This window comes from Gracilinanus agilis, chromosome 2 (assembly GCF_016433145.1).
Source record: "Gracilinanus agilis isolate LMUSP501 chromosome 2, AgileGrace, whole genome shotgun sequence".
Classification (NCBI taxonomy): domain Eukaryota; kingdom Metazoa; phylum Chordata; class Mammalia; order Didelphimorphia; family Didelphidae; genus Gracilinanus; species Gracilinanus agilis.
The window spans coordinates 528,947,148-528,967,888 of NC_058131.1; the positions used below are offsets into that span (position 1 = coordinate 528,947,148).

Sequence of the window (20,741 nt, forward strand, 5' to 3'; positions counted from 1 at the left end):
CCGTTGTCTTCTTTTTGGCACTCGGCCTTCCCTCGAGCTCTCTTCCCTTGACGCAGCTTGTTTGATGTGATATTTCCAAGTACATTTTAAGTTGCACGAGATCTGGGCAAAGATACTGGTGGCGACGACGGGAAGCAGGGGATTCAGTTTCTTTGACTTCAGCCTGGTCCCTGGCGTGGCCTGTCCCTTTCCTTAGACACACAGAATCCTGGGTCTTGTAAATCTTCACCTCTAGAGCCCATTTGGCATTGCTAAGTGCACTGGCCCCTGGGCACATGCTGCATTAGATAAATGAGGTCAGGGCATTGATGTGAAATAGAACACAAGCTTCTGGGCTTTCCTTCTCAGCAACAAGCTAGAGCTGACGAGCGCTGAGGCTTCAACCTTAGATGGAAAAAAAGAAAAAGCTGGGCCTGTGGGAGAGGGTGCCTATCTCTGGGCAGTCTTAGCTGTTTGTGAAGGGTGCAGGTCCCAGCCCTGGGTCACGGACACTCCCAGAACACATTCATCGAGGGCACCTGAGCAGCACGTCCCTCTTCATTACACATCCTGACCTAGGGGAGAAGCGGTGGTCTTCTGTTGGACTGAAAATGCAATAAGGGGACCTTCCTAACTGGCTTCTAGGACCACAGATGGGACCACCATCTAGAGTTTCATTTTTCTTATCTTCAAAGTGGGAATAAATGCTTTATGTCAGGGAAAACTAGATTCAGAGCCTGCCCTGGGCAGGTCACTTAACCGTCACTATGGAGAAGCACACGGGCCTGAGCAGACTCCAGTCTCTACAGAGGGCCCATCCACCCAGGCCCAGGCTTTGTGTGTAGGCCATGACTGAGCTAAACCTAGGGCTATGAATGGCTGAGCTCAGCCTCATCTACTTGGCTGTGCAGTTTTAGAGGCATTTTTAGGCATACACGTTTTCAGAATATTTTAATATTTTACATGGAAAGTTGTAGCAGTAAAGATATTAGCTCTGAAGTCACAGAAGGCTGACATCCCCACACAAACCACATAGGTGAGCAACTAGCAAGCAATGCAGACACCTTATGCTTGTTTTTAATATGTTTTATACAATTTATACATTTTTAAGGGGTCTGGAAGACACAGCTTCAGAGGACAGTCAGCAAGAAAATGGAATCCAAGAGGGCCAACCAGGGTAGGAACTGAAAATGGCCATGGAGCAAAACTTCAGTATTCCCTTTACACCCCCCCCCACACTCCTCCCATGTCCCTTCCCACTTCCTGAGGAAACCTGGATTCCACATCAACAGTGTCTCACTTCGGGGGCATGCCAGTCTGCCGTCTAGTCGTAGTGTGGGCTGTGTGTACATGCGTGCACAGATGTGTATGTGGTGCCAAAAACACTGGAAAAAAACTTGGGGGCAAGAATTAAAGCCAAAAAGTTCTAGGTTGATCAGCTGGTTCCTTAAGCACAACTTACTTCATTCACTCCAGTGGGTTGGCCCAAGAATGCCAAACCAAGGAAAGCAGAGCCTGGAATTTTATGGTCTCGTTTCCCTAGCCATAGGCCACAGTCCTTTCAGGACTCTCGCATGAGTGAGGAGCAGAAGTTAAATTCTAAAAGATCTGTGAAGGTGTCTGGCCAATCACGTCGTAGGTAAGGAGATGGCCTAGCGGTAGATAGAATTCTACAACAGGCAAGCTTACAATCTAAGAGAAAAAGTCTTGTTGCTTCCCCAATACTAATGTTCCACCTGACTACAAGTTCAGGTTGGCCCACAGGCAAGTAGTCTTTGGGACTATTTTATTGATGCTTTTTGCTTTTACATCACATTCATTTCCCAATCTTTTAAAAAACAGGATTAGAAAATTGGGCTCTATTGCGTTCTATTTTGTCTAGAAAGAAAGTGAAGGATGTAGGCCCAAGCTTTGTGGTTTGGGGAACAAGTGGAGGCCATCACATCAGCCCACTGAGAAGCCATGTGTTCATGACCCATTCTTCCCCTACTTCCTCCTAGCAATTTTACCCTTTTCCCATTCCCCCATGGCTACTGATAAGAAGTCAATTATCTCTATTTCTTAGGATACACCATAGATATAAATCCCCCCTCCCCCACAATTGAACTTACAAAGCAGGAAATAACATCAACAGTAAGGTAGTAGAGAAAACTTAGAATACTTAGTTAACAGAAGGCCTCAACCAAGATTGTTCAGCTACCATAGATGTCCTCAAAAATCTGATCTCCAACACGGATTTATTTATTATTGGGCTCAAAATCCCTCTCAAAGGGTTCCTGAAATGCCCCAAACCTCAGAAGGGCTGAGTGTTGGGACCGAGCATATGGTTTTATAAATCCAGATCTCCTACTCAAGACTCTACCTAAAAAGAAAGACTCTCTTCAAAGGGTGCAGAATCTCGTATGCAGAAACCACAACACTAACCTCAGATGCCTAACAACTTTGAAGGTATTTTTACTGTCAAAGAAACAAGTCCCTGTGAGAAGCTTGGGATAAAGAGGGGATTATTTGATACCACATGTTATAGTGCCCAGCCATTTTATTTTCATCATTAAAGCCGGTGGGGGTGGAAGAGCCTAATGTTTTCAAGTTCTTAGTCCAGTGGTGGCCATATGTTAAAAAAAAAAAAAAAAAAGATACTCAGAGAAATGGAAGTCTTAAGCCCACCCAATGGCATTTTATCATGGGAAGAGCTGCTCCTCACCTCCCTCAAGGACCAGAGAAATTGCATAAATATCAATAAACCCCAGAAGGAATCAACATTTTAGAGCAGGGTTCCTGACTGCTGACCAGTCTCCTGTTTATCCCTCCAGATGGTCAAATACAATGTGTTTTCCCGGAAGTCTCCCCTAGGGCCAACACAACAGGAAAAGGCCTGTGAAGGACTCTAAGGAAGAGTCCTCTTCATAAAGCAACACTCCAGTTTTATAAGTGAAAAGTAAAAGAAATGTAGCGCCTCAGTCTTTTGCATCACCTACTCCATCAGCATTAATGGCAAACACAGCTTCAGCCTCCGGAAGGCAGGGAGAGTCATAGATCTTGCAAATTCTGGTTTCTCCTCGTCCTTTCCTTAGGTACAACCTGATTAAAAAACAAACAAATAATAAATCATATTATTTGCATTCCAGGTTTCAAAGGTTATCTCTGAATTCTCAACAAGTCCATATTTTTCTAGGTTTGAATACTTTTTAGGGGGAAAATAAGAACTGTTCTTATTCCTCAGCAACATGGGTAATTCTAACATGGGAAAAAGCATTTCTGGTCTCTTCTCAGTAGCTTGGCAGGACAGTGAAATACGACTGAAGTTAGCAAAACAGTTTCTGATCAGGAAGGGCATGAGAGATCTACCCATAGTTCTTTAATTTTAGGGGCTTTCCTTCCTTTAAAAGTATTTGTCTACCAACCAAAGCCCATTAAGTGCTGGGTTGGGAGTGGTGACAGGAGACTCAACATACCCCTAAATAACAGACCAAAAGAAAAAAAAAGTTTAAAAATTTTTTGTAAGTTTTCAAAGTTCTGCAATTCCCCCAGGTAGTTTTTTTTTAAATTAATTTCCCCCTCACATGAATAATTTTCAACAGAAATGCAAGCTATTGGCAACCATATAAAAAAATCTCTAAATGGCCAATAAGAGAAATACAAATTGTCTTAACCTTGGGGTCCACATCATACCCATCAGACTGGAAAAGAGATGACAAAAGGGGAAGTGAAAATTGTTAGAAGATTTTTGGGGAGAATTGTGGGAGAGGCAAGCAGCCATGGAACATTTAAAGAAATACAAAGGGAAGGTCAGAAGGGGGCAGTTTTGATACCATGATGATAAATTTAATATTGAATTAAAAAACAACCAGATTCGTAGTTTCACATACAATTCCCCTTTTCTATTTTTGCTATGAGGAAATTTTCATGTTTGTTGGTGTTTGGTAAGTTTAGAACAATTTTTGTTAAAGATGACATCTGACATGGTGAAGGCATACCTGGTCGTTGAGGCGTGTGCAATGATGTTTCCCCCGATGGGTTTTTTGGGATCTACAGCAAACATGGCTGCGCCATCTACCTGGGCTACCACCTGATTCGTGATCACCACAGCCACACCAAACTGTTGGGGGAAGGTCAAACACAAAGTCTCTTTCGTTACCACATACTCCACCTAAGCTTCCCAGCCTTAACCCTCCTTCATAAAAAAAAAAAAAATGCATGATGACTCTTCCTGGGTCCTCCCTCCCAGGTAAGAGAGAACGAGGCCCGGGCAGGCTCGTGGTCCTGTTTCTGTTTGATCTTTGGGCTTCCTGGGGGCAGAGTCTGGGTGCCTTAGAGGGCCTTTTGGCACTTGAATATGGCATTTCAGTGGCTGGGGCAGCAGCAGCAGCTCTCCTCCTCCTCCTCCTACTCCCCTGCTGCAGGCACTAACAATGAAATAAAGCGCTCCATCACAACTGCTCAGCTGCGTACCTCATCAGCGAGTCGAAGAAGCATCCGAAGGAACCTGGCGAGGTGCATCTGTCTGGCCGAGAGCTCCCCCCGGCCGGAGTAATCGGTCCTATAGAGGGCTGTGGCGCTGTCCACAATTAGCAATGCATATCTGGGGGTGAGGAACAGAGAGACACACTGGGGACACTTTTGGCTTCAGGCTGGATCAGTTGTTTTCTTAGTTATCTAAAATCTCAAATACATGTTCAGCCATTTACATATTCAACGGAAAGGAAAAATATGCTTTAAGAAACAGCTTTTGTTGTTGTGATACAGGATTCCTCCACTGAACATACATCTGATACATGAGTACAAATCTAGCTTTTCTGTTGGGGTTCAGGTGTTTTCTAGCCATGTCCGACTCTTCTCAGCCCCACTGGGGGTTTTCTTGGCAGAGCCACTAGAGTGCTTGGCCACTTCCTTCTCCAACTAATTTTGCAAATAAGGAAATAACGACCATCAGGGTGAAGTGACTTGCCCAAGGTCACACAGCCAGGAAGTGTCTGAGGCCAGATCTGAATTCCTGAAGATGAATCTTCCTGCCTCCAGGTCTGGCACTATCCATTAGCTGCCTAAATTCCTTCCTTCCTCCCCATGACTTTGGCTGTCTTAGTCTCCTTTTACAAGGCTGGGCCACCTTGTGGGGCAGCAGCAGAGGCAGGAGCGGGTCTCCTTGGGTCCAAGCATCACCCCCCTCTGCCTCTGGACATACCTGGACTCTACCATCATGGCTGAGGCCTGGTAGAGCAGCTGGGTTTGGTGGTCAGTGTTGAAGCCTCGAGCATAGGCCACGTTATCCAGGACGTCGTTGCCGGACAGGCCATACCTGGTAAGAATGTTTGCGTAGGATAAGAAAGGTGAGGCAGGTTCTGGAGGGGGTTCTCAGGCCCTGGCTCTGGGATCATTTGGTGTCCAATTAAACTGAGTGTGAAGAATGAACATCTTCCAAAAGAAGAAATGCAAACTATGATCATATAAAAATCTTCCAAATCTCTAATAGTAAGATGGAAAAAATGACTTTTACCTCAACTCATTAAATGACATGGGTAAAAAAAAGCCTGGAAGTCGTTGTTGGAGGGATTGTGGAAAGCTGGGCATACTATTAGTCACTGGCTCACTGAACTGGTACAACTCTTCTGTAGTGAAAATACAGAATCCCAAAAGAAAACGATAATACTAGCAGTAGAGAGGGCTGACTACTGTAAGACTTAAATCAATATCAATAACTCCAAGTATTATATTTTATAAGGTTTGTTAGTAATCACTTGAAGTAGAAGAAAAAACAAATAGAAGTGCAAAGCCTAAGGAAGACCACATGAGTAGACTTTCCTGCCAAGCTCTGCCCCCAGGCCTCCACAGCCGTGTTCCAGGAAGAAGAGAGAGGTGAGGTCACGTGAAAACTTTACCCTTATGTTCGCACTCGGTGTGAGCACGCAAATGGGATGCTGGGTAAGAGAGTCCTGGGGAGCAAATACTACCTACACGCTATGGTTCTGGCAATGTGCTAAGTAAGCCCTTCACAATCCTTATCTTATTTGAACCTAACAATCTCACCAGGAGATGTTGTTATGCCCATTTGACAGCTGAGGACACCAAGGCAGACTTGCCCAGGGTCACCTAGCTAGTGAGTGTCTGGATTTAAATTGAAGTCTTCTTGATTCCAGGCCTGGTGCTCTTCTCCACTGTACTACCAGCTGCCTCAAACTGTTTAACCCAGTGAACTATATAAGCCAAGAAAGTTAAAAAATAAAAAAAATTTCCTTATTTTTCTTTCATTTTCAGCTGATGTCCTACCACCTTCTGCAAGCCTTCTTTCTCATCCTTAATCTCCATGCCTTCTCTTATTTCCAATTTATCCTGTATATATCTTGTCTGTACTCGGTTGTGTGAGCTCCATGAGAGGGTGTACAGTGGGAGTTATTAAATGTTTTCAGCTATTTTTCACAGAAAAAAAAATAACAAAAAAGCTGACAACAAAGAGGTGCCGAAACAACTGGGAAATGGCTGGATAAACCATGGCATATGAATGGGATGCAATGGAATTTTAGTGCACTTGAGGAAACAGATGAGGAATTCTGGGAAAAAATGGGAAGTCTTTTATTAACTGTTAATTAAAGAGCAGGGACAAGCAGAACCAGGAGGGAATATACACAATCAGCATAATAATATAAATAACATGGTCCCACAGGAAGATGATAAACTGCCTAATTTCTACCCCAAACCCTCGCTTTTCATCTTATAACTGAAACAAAGTATCCATAACCATCATGTAACCTTCGAGCTTCAAATAAAGACAAGATATTGTTATTAATTTATTTTTTAAACATTTACCTTCCGTCTTGGAGTCAATACTGTGTATTGGTTCCAAGGCAGAAGAGTAGTAAGGGCTAGGCAAGGGGGGTGGGGATGGGGTTAAGTGACTTGCCCAGGGTCACACAGTTGGGAAATGTCTTTGAGGCCAGATTTGAACCCAGGACCTCCTGTCTCTGGGCCTGGCTCCCAATTCCCTGAGCCACCTGGCTGCCTCTACACTGTCCATTTTGGGACAGAGGTGGGGAACTAAGGATGCAGAATCTTGGATATACTATCAGACATGGCTAAATTTTGCCTCACTACTTTTCTTAATTATAAGGGATTGTGGTGGCAGGAGGAGGGAGGACAGGGAGGGAACTTCATTGGGCAGTGATTATGGTATAAAAAAACCCCAAAAGACAGAAAGTGCCCAAAATATTCATACCCTCTGCCACCGAGATCCAATGGATCTCCTCAAGCCAGAATGTTCTCATAAATACCGAAATGTTCAAGTGGCACTTTTGGAGGCCAGAGGGGGTACTCAGAGCCACACAAACTGTGTCAGACACATCTGAGAGAGCAATGAGTTTGCTGTTCTTTCTTTTTATATAATCTTTGTTACAAGAGAAAGCTTTGGGGGAAAGAAGGGGGAAAAGAGTATTCAGAAATCAGTATGATGCAAAAACAAAAGGCACCTATAAAACTTGAAAGAATCTGGTGAATGGGAACCAAGAGGATTTTGATAATGACCCAGAGATTTCTGAGTGCCAGCTTCTACAATGATGAGGCTTTTTAGTCCTGGGTAGGAGGCAGAATCAGATGCTTGCCCAATCTTATTTTTTGGTCCAGGCCCTCTGGGTCTTTCAAGATCATCTAGTCAGCTAGCTTTATCTTAGATGTTCCTGTGCTCTTCCCACGACCCCATATGGCTGCTCATAATTTAAATGCCGGTGGCAACTACTACATAATTGGACTCAGTTATAAAATAAACACATAGGATGATGTAGTTTCTTTCAAATATTATAGAATGAATGCTTTCCCACCCATTCCCAGGTATTTAAACCAAGAATGTAACCTGAGATCTACGTTAGTACATCAAGACATTTGGTATAATGCAATCTTTCTTTATTTCTCTTAAATTCTCATCTTCTGTCTTAGAATTAATACTGAGTATCAGTTCCAAGGCAAAAGAGGAGTCAGGGCTAGGCAATGAGAGTTAAGTGACTTACTCAGGGTCACACAACTAAGGTGTGTCTGAAGCTAGATTTGAACTTACTATCTCCAGCCTCTGGACCTGGTTCTCTAGCCACTGAGCCACCTAGTTGCCCCCATAATGTAATCTTTTTCATACCTTCTCTTGCCTCCAGCACAAGAAAAGAAATTGGTCTCTTAGATAGCAAAGCCTATGTAAACCTGGAGAAATCTTCAATTTTCCTGAGTCCATGAAGATGTTTAAGATGAAGCAACAAAAGCAGCAGAAACTGCTACTGGTGATAGTTCAGAAAATCAGACTTGATATGTTTTGCGTGATAATACATGTATAACCCAGATTGAATTGCTTGTCAGTTCCAGAAGTGGGGAGGGAAAAAAGGAGGGAGATGGTCTGGATCATATAACTTCAGAACACTTGTGTGGAAAATAATGTTATTTAAAAAAAAAAACAAAAAGAAAATTAAACTTGAGTACCCAACAAAATTTGGGTTTTCCTTCATTTTTTCTTGTTCCTTTTCTGAAAAGGCATTTTCACCTGATTACCTCATATTATGGAACTGATTTACAAAAGCTCATTTATTTAAACCTTATTTTCTGCCTTAGTAACAACTCTAGGTCAGAAGGGGTAAGGATTCAGCAAACCAGTTAAACGACTTGTCCCAAGTCACACAACTGGGAAGTGTCTGAGGTCACACAGGACCTCCCAACTCTAGGCCTGGAGAGCTCTATTCACTGAGCCATCTAGCCCCCCACCCCCCACCCCTTTTTTTTAAAGCCACAATTTAGTCCTTTGGCTTTTGAACTCATTTTTCCTGTACAAAAGCTACACCAGGTACAGAAAGTGCCCTGGGCTAGGGATTAGAAGACTCAGATTCTAATCTTGGTTCTGACACTCACTTAAGCCTTTTATCTTAGGCAAGTTACTTCCTCTACCTGAGTCTCAGTTTCTTCACCTGACAAATGGTTAAGAATACTTGTAATATCGGTCACAGGATACAGGATGGAGGAACTCCATGGAGCTCTAGAAAAATCCAGGATTCTTTGAATCCACAGCTGGGATGAAAGGCTGCATTCTCTCATCTGGTCAGAGGAAGGTTTTTTTCCTGGACTAATTACGCCCAAAGGCATACTTTAGGAACCAGGCAGATCTGCCAAGAAGTACTTCTGTTTTGCTTGAAATTCAGGCCAGGAAATTCCAATCCCCTCCAACAGACAGAAATAGAAACAATTTTGAAATTCATGACTAAGTCCCTAAACTACTACTCCAGAAGAGATTCTGGAGGTGCTGCTCTACACCTGAGGCTCCACCAAACAGTCACTCCAAAGCAATGGCAGCCAAGGGCACTCTCAGAGTTTAAGACTAGTGTGTTCTCAAACCAAAGGGGGAACAACCAAAGCAGGAGTGAAACTAAAGCAATCATCAGCTGGAAGGAAATCCAGCTGTCACTAGCAAAGATGACAAGGGGGACTGGAGTGAATGAATCAACTTTATTTAGTTTCAGAAGCAAAAATGACCCTTGAGATTCTGCAACTTTTGGGTTCAACTTTTACCATTCCATGTGTAGTCAGATGTTTGGGGCTCAAGAAATCATTATAGCCATGAAGTATGCCCATGCCTCCTTTTAAATACAAAGGAAATGAGGCATATTCTGATTCTTAAAATCATACCTACTTTTACCATAACCATTTCCACTTCAGACTACAGTAAAAAATATGCCTTAAAAACTACAACTAACAAATTTTCTTCTGATATAGAAATATGCATTCATTTACGTGTGGTGCCTTAATGGAAATCATTTCCTTGCAGATCATTCTCATTTAAGAGCTTATTCACCACCGTGGTACTTTACCTTAAGACCACCAATTAGCAAAATAATACAAAACCATCTAAGAGGTTGCCCAATTCCAGATGGCTGGTACATAGTAGGCACTTAAGAAATGCCTCCTGATTGACTGATGACATCAGTATCCACTGACACTTTTATCTTTTTCATCTCTATGAAACCTTTATAAGAATAACAGCTTATACTCGGAGGGCAGCTAGGTGGCTCAGTAGATAGAGTACCAGGCCTGGAGATGTGAGATCCTGGGTTCAAATGTGACCTCAGATGCTTCCTAGCTATGTGACCTTGAGCAAGTCACTTAACTCCAAATACCCAGCCCCTACTGATACTTAGTACTGCTTCTCAGTCAAAAGGTAAGGTTTTGTTTTTTTTTAATGGCCTATACATATATATATATAGGCAGTATCTTTAATGAAAAATGGGAAAAGAGAACAAGCAGGCTCACAGAGGCAATTACCTTTAGCAAACCAAATTTTTAGTCATAAGAGAAATGAGGTGAATATGCAATCCCACCAATGGAAATAAGAATCAGGGGAATCATTTAGACACGGCTAATCTGGCTCTGGAAGACTGAGGGAGAAATTCTCCTGTGACAAGGTCAAACTTGAGATTTTCACCTCCAAGCTAACTAGACTAGTTTGGGGGTTTCTTGATTCCATGTCGACAATATAGGAAACATCTCTATTATTTGTCAAATTCACAAATAACAAAAGAAAAATATCTGGCTACCAATGTAAACAAAAAGCACTAAAATGAAACTGAAAGTTATGATGACTAACCCTACATAAACATCCCTTTGTTTGGGATCCTCTGACTGTTGATGAGTAGGCTTCTAATAAGGAGACCCCAAATGCCTAGATTTCTTTCTGATGATGAGGTCCCCGAGATAGTTAACAAGCAGATGAAGAATCCTATTGCCCTGATTATGACATATGCAACTGGAGAGAAAACCCTCTGAGTTACTAGCTCATTCCCACAGAGCTCCTGGACAGGCAAGAAGCTCGGTTCAGATTGGGTAAGAGAGTGAGGGTTAGGCAACATCTGGGAATCTGTGCCTCACTCACAAGGTTCAAATGTTTCTCCCTGATGCTTCAAAGTATGTCTTTTTAACATTAATATTCGTCTATGTTAGCTTATGTTGCTGCCAATTATAGATCAACAAACATTCCAGAAGACTCAAAAGAGCAGATGACTCCAAGGGTGATGGACAGCTATACATGGATGGTTTTTGTTGTCATTCAATTTTGCTCAATTGTGTCTGACTCTTTGTGACCCCGTGGACCATAGCAATCCATGGGTTTTTCTTGGCAAGGATCATGGAATGGCTCACCATTTCTTTCTCCAGTGAATTTCTATCAGGTAATCAGAGATTAAGTGACTTGTCCAGGGTCACACAGCCAGGAAGTGTCTGGAGGCGAATTTGAACTCAGGTCTTCCTGAATCTAGACCCAGTGCTCTTAACCACTGATATGGGTGGTTACCAATCACAACTTATTTGAAATGGTATAAAAATTTCAAAGGCATTTATGAAAAGGAGATGGTTACTTCCTTTGGTTATGTAGTGGGTATGGTACCAAATGAACAGCAGGAGTACTGCACTGATATCCATGAAATATGAAAAAACCTGGTTAAAGTTCTCTTACCCAAAAGACTATGGGAGGACATTGACAAGAATCACACAGAAGGGGGAGCCTGGAGAATCTACATTAACAAGGTAATAATAACTGTCTCAATCGTTGAGTGCACACTCACCCAGAACACTCTCAGACCATCCCTCCATTGCAGACATGAGGGTATTGCTCTGTTTTGCCCCAGATGTATACCTGCCTCCAGCTTTCCACTTCTTATACTATGAAGAACAAAAAAACCCACTATCACTGCTTCTGAAAAGGGCACAACAATCACCTGCCCTTTGCTTCTCCTTACCATTTTTGTGACTCTCCAAATCAAAACTCCCTCCCTGTATGTTATTTCATCTGTTACAAGGTAATTTCCTCTGAAAATTTACCAATTTGTGCATAGCTATTGCCCTAGTGACACTACTAGTTGGTTAATACCTCCAGAGATCAAAGAGAAAAAGGATCCATATGTATAAAAACATTTATAGCAGCTCTTTCTGTTAAAGCAAACAACTGGAGATAATGGAATGTCCATTAATTAGGGTATGGCTGGGACTATCAAAATGACGGAATTTTATTATGCCAAAAGGGACGGTTTCATAGAAACCTGAGCAGACTTGTATGAACAAATGCCAAATGAAGTGAGCAGAACAAGAATATTTAATACCACGTCAACACGGTAAAGAAAAACAATTTTGAAAGGCTTAAGAACCCTGTTCAATGCAATGGTTAACAGCAATGTCAGAGGATCGATAAGGAAACACACTACCTAGCTTCTGACTGAGGGGCAATGGACCCATGGAGCAGAATTAGACATACATTTTTCACAAATGCCACAGATGGCAAATTAAGGATTTGTTTTGTTCCACATCTCTTATTTGTTTTAAGGACTTTGTTTAATATGTTGGATTTGTTCAATACTTTTTTAAAAGGTAAGATATATGTAATAGACTAATGTTATACAGTTAAAAGAATCCCCCTTTTAATATTTTGCTTGACTTTGTATATGAAAAAGTTCTTTTAAAAGAATGGAATATCCTTGAAGGCAAGGTCTGTCTCATTTTTGTTTATTTCTAAACTCTTATTTTTGCCTTAGAATCAATACAAACCATTTTTATATTTTAATTCCCAGGTTTTAGCAAAGTGCCTGGCAGCTAGTAGGTATCTTTTCATTCATCTATATAATCCCCTCCCCCCCGCCTTATTTTCTATCTTAGAATCAATACTAACAATCGGTTTCAAGGCAAGAGTGGTTAAGGGGGAGGCAATTAGGGTAAAATGACTTGCCCAGGGTCACACAGCTAGGACATATCTGAGGCTACATTGGAACCCAGGACCTCCCATCTCTGGGCCTGGCTCTCTATCCACTGAGCTACCTAGCTTCCCTATGCTTTAAGGTTTACAAAGCTCCTCTTTTTTTTTCTGTAAAGCAATTTTTATACATTATCTCAACTGATCTTTATAAGTATCGTGTGAGCAAGACACTAGATACTATTAGGCTCTTTTAAAAATAAGGAAATTGAGTCTCAAAGAAACTCAAAGGAGTTAAATTATTTGCCCAATTTGAACCCAAGCCTCTCCCCCAGTTCTAAGTCCAGTAGTCTTTCTACTCTCTCCCACAGACCCACTGAAGTATCTTCACAAAATGCTGAACTGGGGAAAGGTTCTGTATTCCTAATTCTGCCAGTATCTGAGACAGCAGGTTAATGTGTACTGCGAGAGGGAACTGGGGTCATGACTGAGGTACACACTGTCACAGCTTTTCTTTGAGAGCACTGGCTCTAGCGGTCTTTATTTTCTCTTTCTTCAAATAACATAGTCTTTGTTCATTAATTAGTCCAGGAATATTCTAGCACCTTATGAGGCAGTTGGAATATGCATGGAAAAATGCCCTTATACTACTACTGATTGCAATTAATGAAAAAATCTAGCTGAGAACTAAGCTCTACCTGCAGGGCTCTCATGTTAAGCACCAAACACACTATGTGAGGGCTGAGCTATCAGGTACGCCAGGATGTTAGGAACTAAAGAGTTACTTTGGGGTTCTGACTAAGTGACACTGACCTGTTTAAATACCTTGATATGTTTTGACAGTAGCAAACAAGCTACACCAATCTAATAAGGGAAAAGCCTCTCTTTGAAGAGATAAAATATTCTTTTTTCCTAAAGTGATTTTATTTTCTCAGTCACATGTTATAATTTTCACATACATTTTCTGAAGTTATAAGATCCAAACTGTCCTGTCCCTCCCCTCCCCTCCGCTTTCCCTTCCCTCCCTTCCTCGCTCTTCCCTCCCTCCCTCCCTTCCTTCCTTCCCCACTCCTGGAAATGGCAAGAAATTTGATCTGGGTTCTACAAGTGATATCATACAAAACATACTTCCCTACTGGTCACTGTTGTAAGAGAATACTCATAGAAAACCCAAACCCCCACAGAAAACACAAATAAACTAAAGTGAGAAACAGTATGCTTTGATCTGCACAAAATATTCCATATTGAAGCTACTGGTAAGGGGGATGGAAATGAATGCTGTGGTTTCCACTGTTCCCCTGTGCTCATTGCTCAGCAAATACTCTTGAAACGAGCTGGTGCAGGGAGAATGCTCTCACCTTACAAGGGCCACAGCAGGGTACTGGGATGGAGAGCATTCTTCGTGCTCTCCCTCTTCCCAGCCCCCTCTGCAGGATCCTGCGCTCCAGGAATTTGGAATCTTGGGAATAAATACCCTCTACTGCCACAAGGGGATGCTCTTTCTCTGGATAAGAGAACTCAGTGGTTCCATGAGAAAGGGCAGTCATACAACATAGGAAAATTATGTCATAATAGCCTGAATTGGGTTAATGTTCATAAATAACAGGTTCTCCTTAGGCAGTGTTGGCAAATGTATTAATTGTGGCACTTTCAATGCTTTTGCCATGAAACATAATCATATATTAGCTTAAAGCAGACCCTGGGCCTTACTTACAAAAGCCCATTTTGAGGAACTATTTGATAGGGGTTTACGACATATACAATTAACATATACTTATGAAATTCAAGCAGGAAAAATTTTCCTAACAGGCAGGAATGACTATAATAAAGGCACAATGAATAAAACCAGCTCACATTAATATAGCACTTTAAGGTTGACAAATGCTTTCCCCTGGGAAAGTGGCCAGTACAAATGTCCCGACTCTATTTAGTTGCTCACTGGGGGTGAAGCAGCTTGCCAGTGCCTGAGTGGCAGAGCCAGAATTCAAATCCAGGTCTCCTGTCTAACTCCAAGTCAAGTGCACCCTCATCATTAAAGATTACTTTATGAGACTCCTCCCTCACTTCCCCTTCCCCAGACCCTAACATGAGACTCAACTTTCCTTAGACTTTATACATAGTATTGAAATCTTCTAGTGCCGGGGTGGCAAACACATGGCACGTGTGCTGGGGGTGGGGTGGCGGGAGGCACTCAGAGCCCTCTCTGAGGTAATTCATGCTGTCACCGAGTTCGCCAGAGTTGTTACTAGAAAGTCAGAGAGACCTGGGGCATTACACTGCTCCCCTCCCCCTCTCCATGCATGCCTGAGAACATTTCTCATATCCTGCCTCTAAAAAGTTTTCACCATCACTGCTCTAGTGCAACAGTTCCTACACTTTCTGATCTTCGGAACTCTTTACACTTGTTTGTGTGCATTGTAATCTATCTATCTTTCTTTCTTTCAAAACCCTTACCTTTCGTCTTAGAATCAATACTGCATATTGGTTCCAAGGCAAAAGAGTGGAAAGAGCTAGACAATGGGGGTTAATGTGTGGCCCAGGGTCACACAGCTGAGAAGTATCTGAGGCCAGACCTAAAACTAGTACTTCCTGTCTCTGGCTCTCAATCCACCGAGCTACAAGGCTGCCCCCTATATCTATCAATATTTACTTTATTAAAAATTAAAACTAGCATTTAAACATATTTATTAATTTATTTAAAACAATACCCCCCAAATGGTCTTAATTAACAAATTTCCAAAACTTTGCTCCATGTAAGGACGAATGCTTGCCAAAGCCTACCCTTATAATATGCTAATGGGAAATTCCAGATGACTAAACAAAGTTCTCCAACTATCATCTCTGAGGTGGATCTTCATGAAAACTCTCACTAAAGGAGGGATGATCCAGTGCAGAAATATACAACTCCATAAAACAAAAATCACCAAGGGGAAAATTGTCCTAGTTTCTTGACCTGGCAAGGAATTCTGGGATTTGAGATGAACCTGCAATGATGCAACCACTGCCCATTGTTAATTTGTGCCTCAGTTATACCGCCTTATGACTTAGGCTCAGACTAAGAGAAAAAGAGAGGAAAAAAATAAACTCCCCTGCTAAATCTGAGGAAATCTTAGTCACCTTTTTGCCATAATCCCCAGAGCTGCAAGGCTGTAACCAGCTGTATTTGTATCAGTTTGGAGCTAGGTCTAAAGAAACCGCCATGTAACAGAAATTCCAATTCATTTCCAAGGCTAAAGGTGACAAAAAAATGATTCTGGATGTGACCATGAATTGATTCTAGGTGATAGAGATAGAATAACCTTATGAGCTCACTTGAAAATTCTAGGTGAAAAGCAGAGGCTTCCTTGATCAAAAAAGCCCACATTTTATAGAGAAAGTCATCCTCTTATATCAAGAATGACATCTGAAAAGCTTTGGGAGGGGCACCCCCAGAAGTCAAGGGAGGCCAAGGGACTAACCATTTAGATCAGCTGAATCAACCCTGGTGATTAATGAGATGCTAAATATCACAGCCAGACAGTTCTCACCTTCAGAACAATGGCCTACCTTTCAGCCACTGCCAGCAATCGCTCTGGCCGGAAAGTTCCCTCAGTATCAATGTACATGGCCTTCCCTTCACCACCACCTCGGTCTATGGGGAGCTAAAGAAAATGAAAAGTAAACAACAGTAAGAATGAACTACAGTCAAGAATTTTGATATTTGAGATTAAATTGCCCAAGGTCAACTACTATGGCTTACCTTGTACCAATTGTCAAGAACCACATAAACCTTTTCACAGTGGCGTTGTGCTTCAGTTCTTAAAAGTTCTTATGACAACAGAGCATTTAAAAAATGGGCCTCAAAACCTGTTATTTGAGAACTTGTGCCTGGAAAGTTCTGATAGACTCATCAACTATTTGGTCACCAGATGATTAATTTTTTTTTTTTTTTTGGCAATGGCAACAGATGAAACCATCTTAAGGCATTAAGGAGCTAGTTACACTTTGTGTCAATGGAAGGAAAATGTGGATAAACAAAATCATAGATTTTTTCACTTAATGAAATCACAAATCTTGTAAAATATTGAAAGTATAAATTTTGTTACTGCAGAGGAGATTAAGTTAGGGGTCCCACAAGAAGAGAATGGGTTTGACCATGATCTACTTCTAGACTGTTTGGGGACCATTCACTTGAGGACCCTTGAATCATCCTAGAACTGGTTTTATGCACATCAGCTTAGGAATGTGCTAGCACCAGCCACCAACCCAGAACAGTGTAAAGCTCTACTTCCCTGAGTAGAATTTGGTAATGAGGGTCCCTACTAGGGTTTAGAAATGTCTAACAAATGGTAACAGAACCCTTAAAATATTGGCAGAACAGAGAAAAGTGTGGGGGTGCCACCTTAGGAAGAGAACAAGAGAGAAAAGGTGTAACAGAGGGTGCCATCTAGGACTGCCCCAGGGGCTACTGGGATATATCTCTGTATCCTTCTTACCTGCCTTTCAATGGGGTGCCAGACACCACAGTTCTTTAAGTCTGAAGCAGTTAAACTGGTACAAATAAGAACAATCTATTCAGTTTATTATCTCAAATGGAGCTCACCTTTTCTACACAATTCCACCATAAAAGAGAGGTCCACTGCCCCATAGGGTTCTTCTGTCACTAAGTTGCTAAGGAAAGTAGAGCACCAAGAATACATTAAAAACTGTTCAGATGTGCCCAGAGATCTCAGGACAACTATCCATGCCCTCTCTCTACTATTGGCAGGATGACAGAAGGAAAGAAAAGAACAATGTGGCCTTGGGAATTTATAGGAGCATAGATTTAGACACGGGAGAGTCATTAGTCCAACCCCCTCATTTCCTAGTTTAAGAAATCAAGGTCCAGAGAGGTGAATGATTTGTCTAAGTTCCTACAGAGTAAGTGGTGGAGTGGAATTTGAACCTAGGTCCTCAGACTCTCCAAGGCATTGTGCTGCTTCCCTGGCTCTGAGACAAATCAGCTTCATGGCCAGGGCCAGGCCACTTCCCCTCCCTGAGATTCATTTCCCTTATTTTTAAAACAGGGATAATAATTCTTACACTACTGCAAAAATGTGAATAGTCATTATTATTTGCCTAAAATCTTAGCATTAATTTTCTTTGGAAAAAATCAAAGGCTTAAAGTTAGGTATTCAGTTGTCTATGAGAATTCTGTTATTTTTATAGACAGGATATGTTTACACGAGAATTTTGCTTCATTTTATTGTTGGCAGACATAAGCTGACCATTCGGTAAACATTCCCAGCCTGGGATTCTGTTTATACAACTTTAGAACGTCAGCACAACACGCTTGGTTGCCATGGCAACTGTGGACAGGGTGTACTGTACTCTAAATATTTATTCTGCATGAATCCCTGTCAAAACAACGTGGGGAAAACATTACTATTTAAAAGGTCACATATAATGCCAGAAGACCTATAAACGGTACCCTGGTATTAAGAGTGTCATTTTAAATGGCTTTATTTCCCCCCAGCTGCCAATTTTCAAATGGCACCTGGGCAATGACAGGAGTGTCTATAGCTTTTGTTCCTTTTCCTCAAGCCCCGCTAAATTATCCTCAAGGTTTTCTACCACTCTCCTTCCCTCCACTCCTCAAACCCTTTCCTGATCAGAATCACATATGAGGAGAAATAAAAATGGCTTGGCCCATCTCATCAAATGAATAGTGGAAGTTAATTCTGAAATAAAATTTTGAATATGAAGGTAAAACTAGCGGAAATCCCCATTTTGTTGTCATCCAAGAGAAAATGATTACTTTTGGTATGTAACAAATAAAATATTGGGACAAGTAAGGAGGGAAATTTTCAGTTTCAAAATGACCTTTAAGTGAGCTGAAATAGCTAAGTAAGAGGTGAAGACTTATTTTTCTTGTGTGGTTTGTAGAAATCAATCTTATTATGTTATAGTCATATCACCAACACTTCTTGGTGGCTTTGCACTTTGGGTACACCCATGTACATTGTATTAAAAATGGGTTTTATGAAAACACACAGTATTCATGGAATTTATTTCTCTATTCCCTGGCATATTTCAATTTAAACTATAATATAGTTACACTGACTTCTGGATCTTCCCTCTTAGCAGTCTCTTGTCTTAAATTATCTTTACTCGGGGAAGCTGGGTGGCTCAGTGGATTAAGAGCCAGGCCCAGAGATGGGAGGTCCTGGGTTCAAATCTGGCCCATGACACTTCCTAGCTGTGTGACCCTGGGCAAGTCACTTAACCCCTATTGCCTAACCCTTACCACTCTTCTGCCTTGGAACCAATACACAGCATTGATTCTAAGATGGAAGGTAAGGGTCTAAAAATAAATTAAAAAAAAATATCTTTACTTACTTATGCCTGCCCTCCCAAAATATTTTGTATCTATTCTTATTTATTATTTTATATTTATGGCGCTTATATTTTTATATGTACTCAGTGTATCCTCTAGGACAGTTTCATTCTCTCATTCTCTATTTGTATGCCTGGTGCCTAGCAATGCTAGGCCCATGGTAGGCACTTAATACTTGCTGGTAACTGATATGCTCTATCCTCCTAATACAGTGTAAGCTCCATGACTGTTTTATTTTTGCTTTTGTAACCCCAACACCTAGCAAATTATCAATTAATGCATGATGGCTGAACTGAACTGAATAACACTGCCTGAATAATTTTCCTTTCAAAAAGCCCTTTAATCATATTCTTTTTGTTCTCAGAAACTCTGAATGGCTTTCTCCAACCTTAAAGCAGAAATCCAAACTCTATAGGCTAGCAGGTCTCCTGCCACATCACCCAGCACTATACATGCATATGGTTGGGAGAAGAAATAGAAGTTGAAGATGATGTCATTTGTCCTAAAAAGTCCTCAGTTTACTAATGAAGAAATGGATTTAGTGAAGACAGGTAGGTGGATTTTAAAAGTAATTTATCTTGGAAGACTTGCTGATCTTAGTAGGCTAATTTCTTGGTGGGTGATGTTTGCTTTTTAGAAATGTTGATACTCAATTTCATATAGCTTGCCTGGTGGACTACAAAAGAAAAGGAGATGCTAATGTTAAGTTCATTCCGCCTCTTTCTCCCTGTCTCTGGGGTTTCTGTCCCATGGCTGCTAAATCTGCTTTTGTCTCAATTTCCCAGCATGTTCCTTAGCATAATCTTCATGCAGTCAAAAATGCCATTCAGGTCCCCTTAGATCAGTGGTTCCCAAACTTTTTTGGCCTACCACCCCCTTTCCAGAAAAAATATTACTTAGTGCCCCTGGAAATTAATTTTTAAAAAATTTTAATAGCAATTAATAGGAAAGATAAATGCATCTGTGGCCATTACTGCTCCTTGGATCACTGTAGCACTCACGGGGGGGGGGGGGGGTAGTGGCGCCCACTTTGGGAATCACTGCCTAAGAGGAAAGTCAACTTTTATACTAATAAACCCAATTCTCATTTTATTTGCTTTGGATGGAATTTACTTGGCTTATAATTAATTTACATCTCTAAGCATGATGTTACTAATAACAAATATTGTATTACCATCCCCTTCCAATAATTTAGGGTTGTCAGATTTTAGAACTGTAAGGAATCTTAGATATCATTCCCAGTTCAACTCTGTCATCTAACAAGTAAGAAAACTGAGGCCCAGAGACTTTAGAAGGTAAAAGCTAGGCTAAGAATCTAAGACCTGGCAGGAATGTACTTACTCACCTGGCAGGTCACAGCCAAGGTGTGACAAATTTGTGTCTTTCCAGTTCGAAATTCACCAAATATCTCTGTGATGGAACCAGTCTCAATCCCACCTAAAGGGACAATAAAAAATAATACACAGACACTATATATAGGAATTTAAGTCCATCTAGAAGATAGAAGATGATAGGTGTGGAATTAAGATCATGAAAATCTGCATTACTTCGGTAGCCCATAGGGCAGTGATATATAACACATCCAATAGTAGCCCTCAACATTTAGGTAAATGAAGAATGAAAAAGAATGGAGTGATGGAGTAGATAAGGAAATGGGAAAGGCCAGACCTGACCAGATATTAACTTGGAAAAACAACATACTTTTTAAGAGTAAACAGA

General features: G+C 41.3%; 1 protein-coding gene across 2 annotated transcripts in view; it reads right to left on the reverse strand.

Moving 5' to 3' along the window:
• Positions 1 to 1,034: 1,034 nt before the first annotated feature.
• The window catches only part of RAD51 (RAD51 recombinase), a 33,309-nt gene continuing 13,602 nt past the window's right edge, over positions 1,035 to 20,741 (reverse strand). The window contains exons 4-9 of one of the 2 annotated variants that reach the window (XM_044662207.1): positions 20,368 to 20,459; positions 16,214 to 16,308; positions 5,162 to 5,275; positions 4,432 to 4,561; positions 3,957 to 4,078; positions 1,035 to 3,060 (exon numbers count right to left, since the gene is read on the reverse strand). In XM_044662207.1, the coding sequence (XP_044518142.1) occupies positions 2,937 to 3,060; positions 3,957 to 4,078; positions 4,432 to 4,561; positions 5,162 to 5,275; positions 16,214 to 16,308; positions 20,368 to 20,459 (677 nt within the window). In that variant the 3' untranslated portion in view covers positions 1,035 to 2,936. The remainder of the gene's footprint in view (positions 3,061 to 3,956; positions 4,079 to 4,431; positions 4,562 to 5,161; positions 5,276 to 16,213; positions 16,309 to 20,367; positions 20,460 to 20,741) is intronic. The other variant, XM_044662208.1, reaches the window with a different exon arrangement.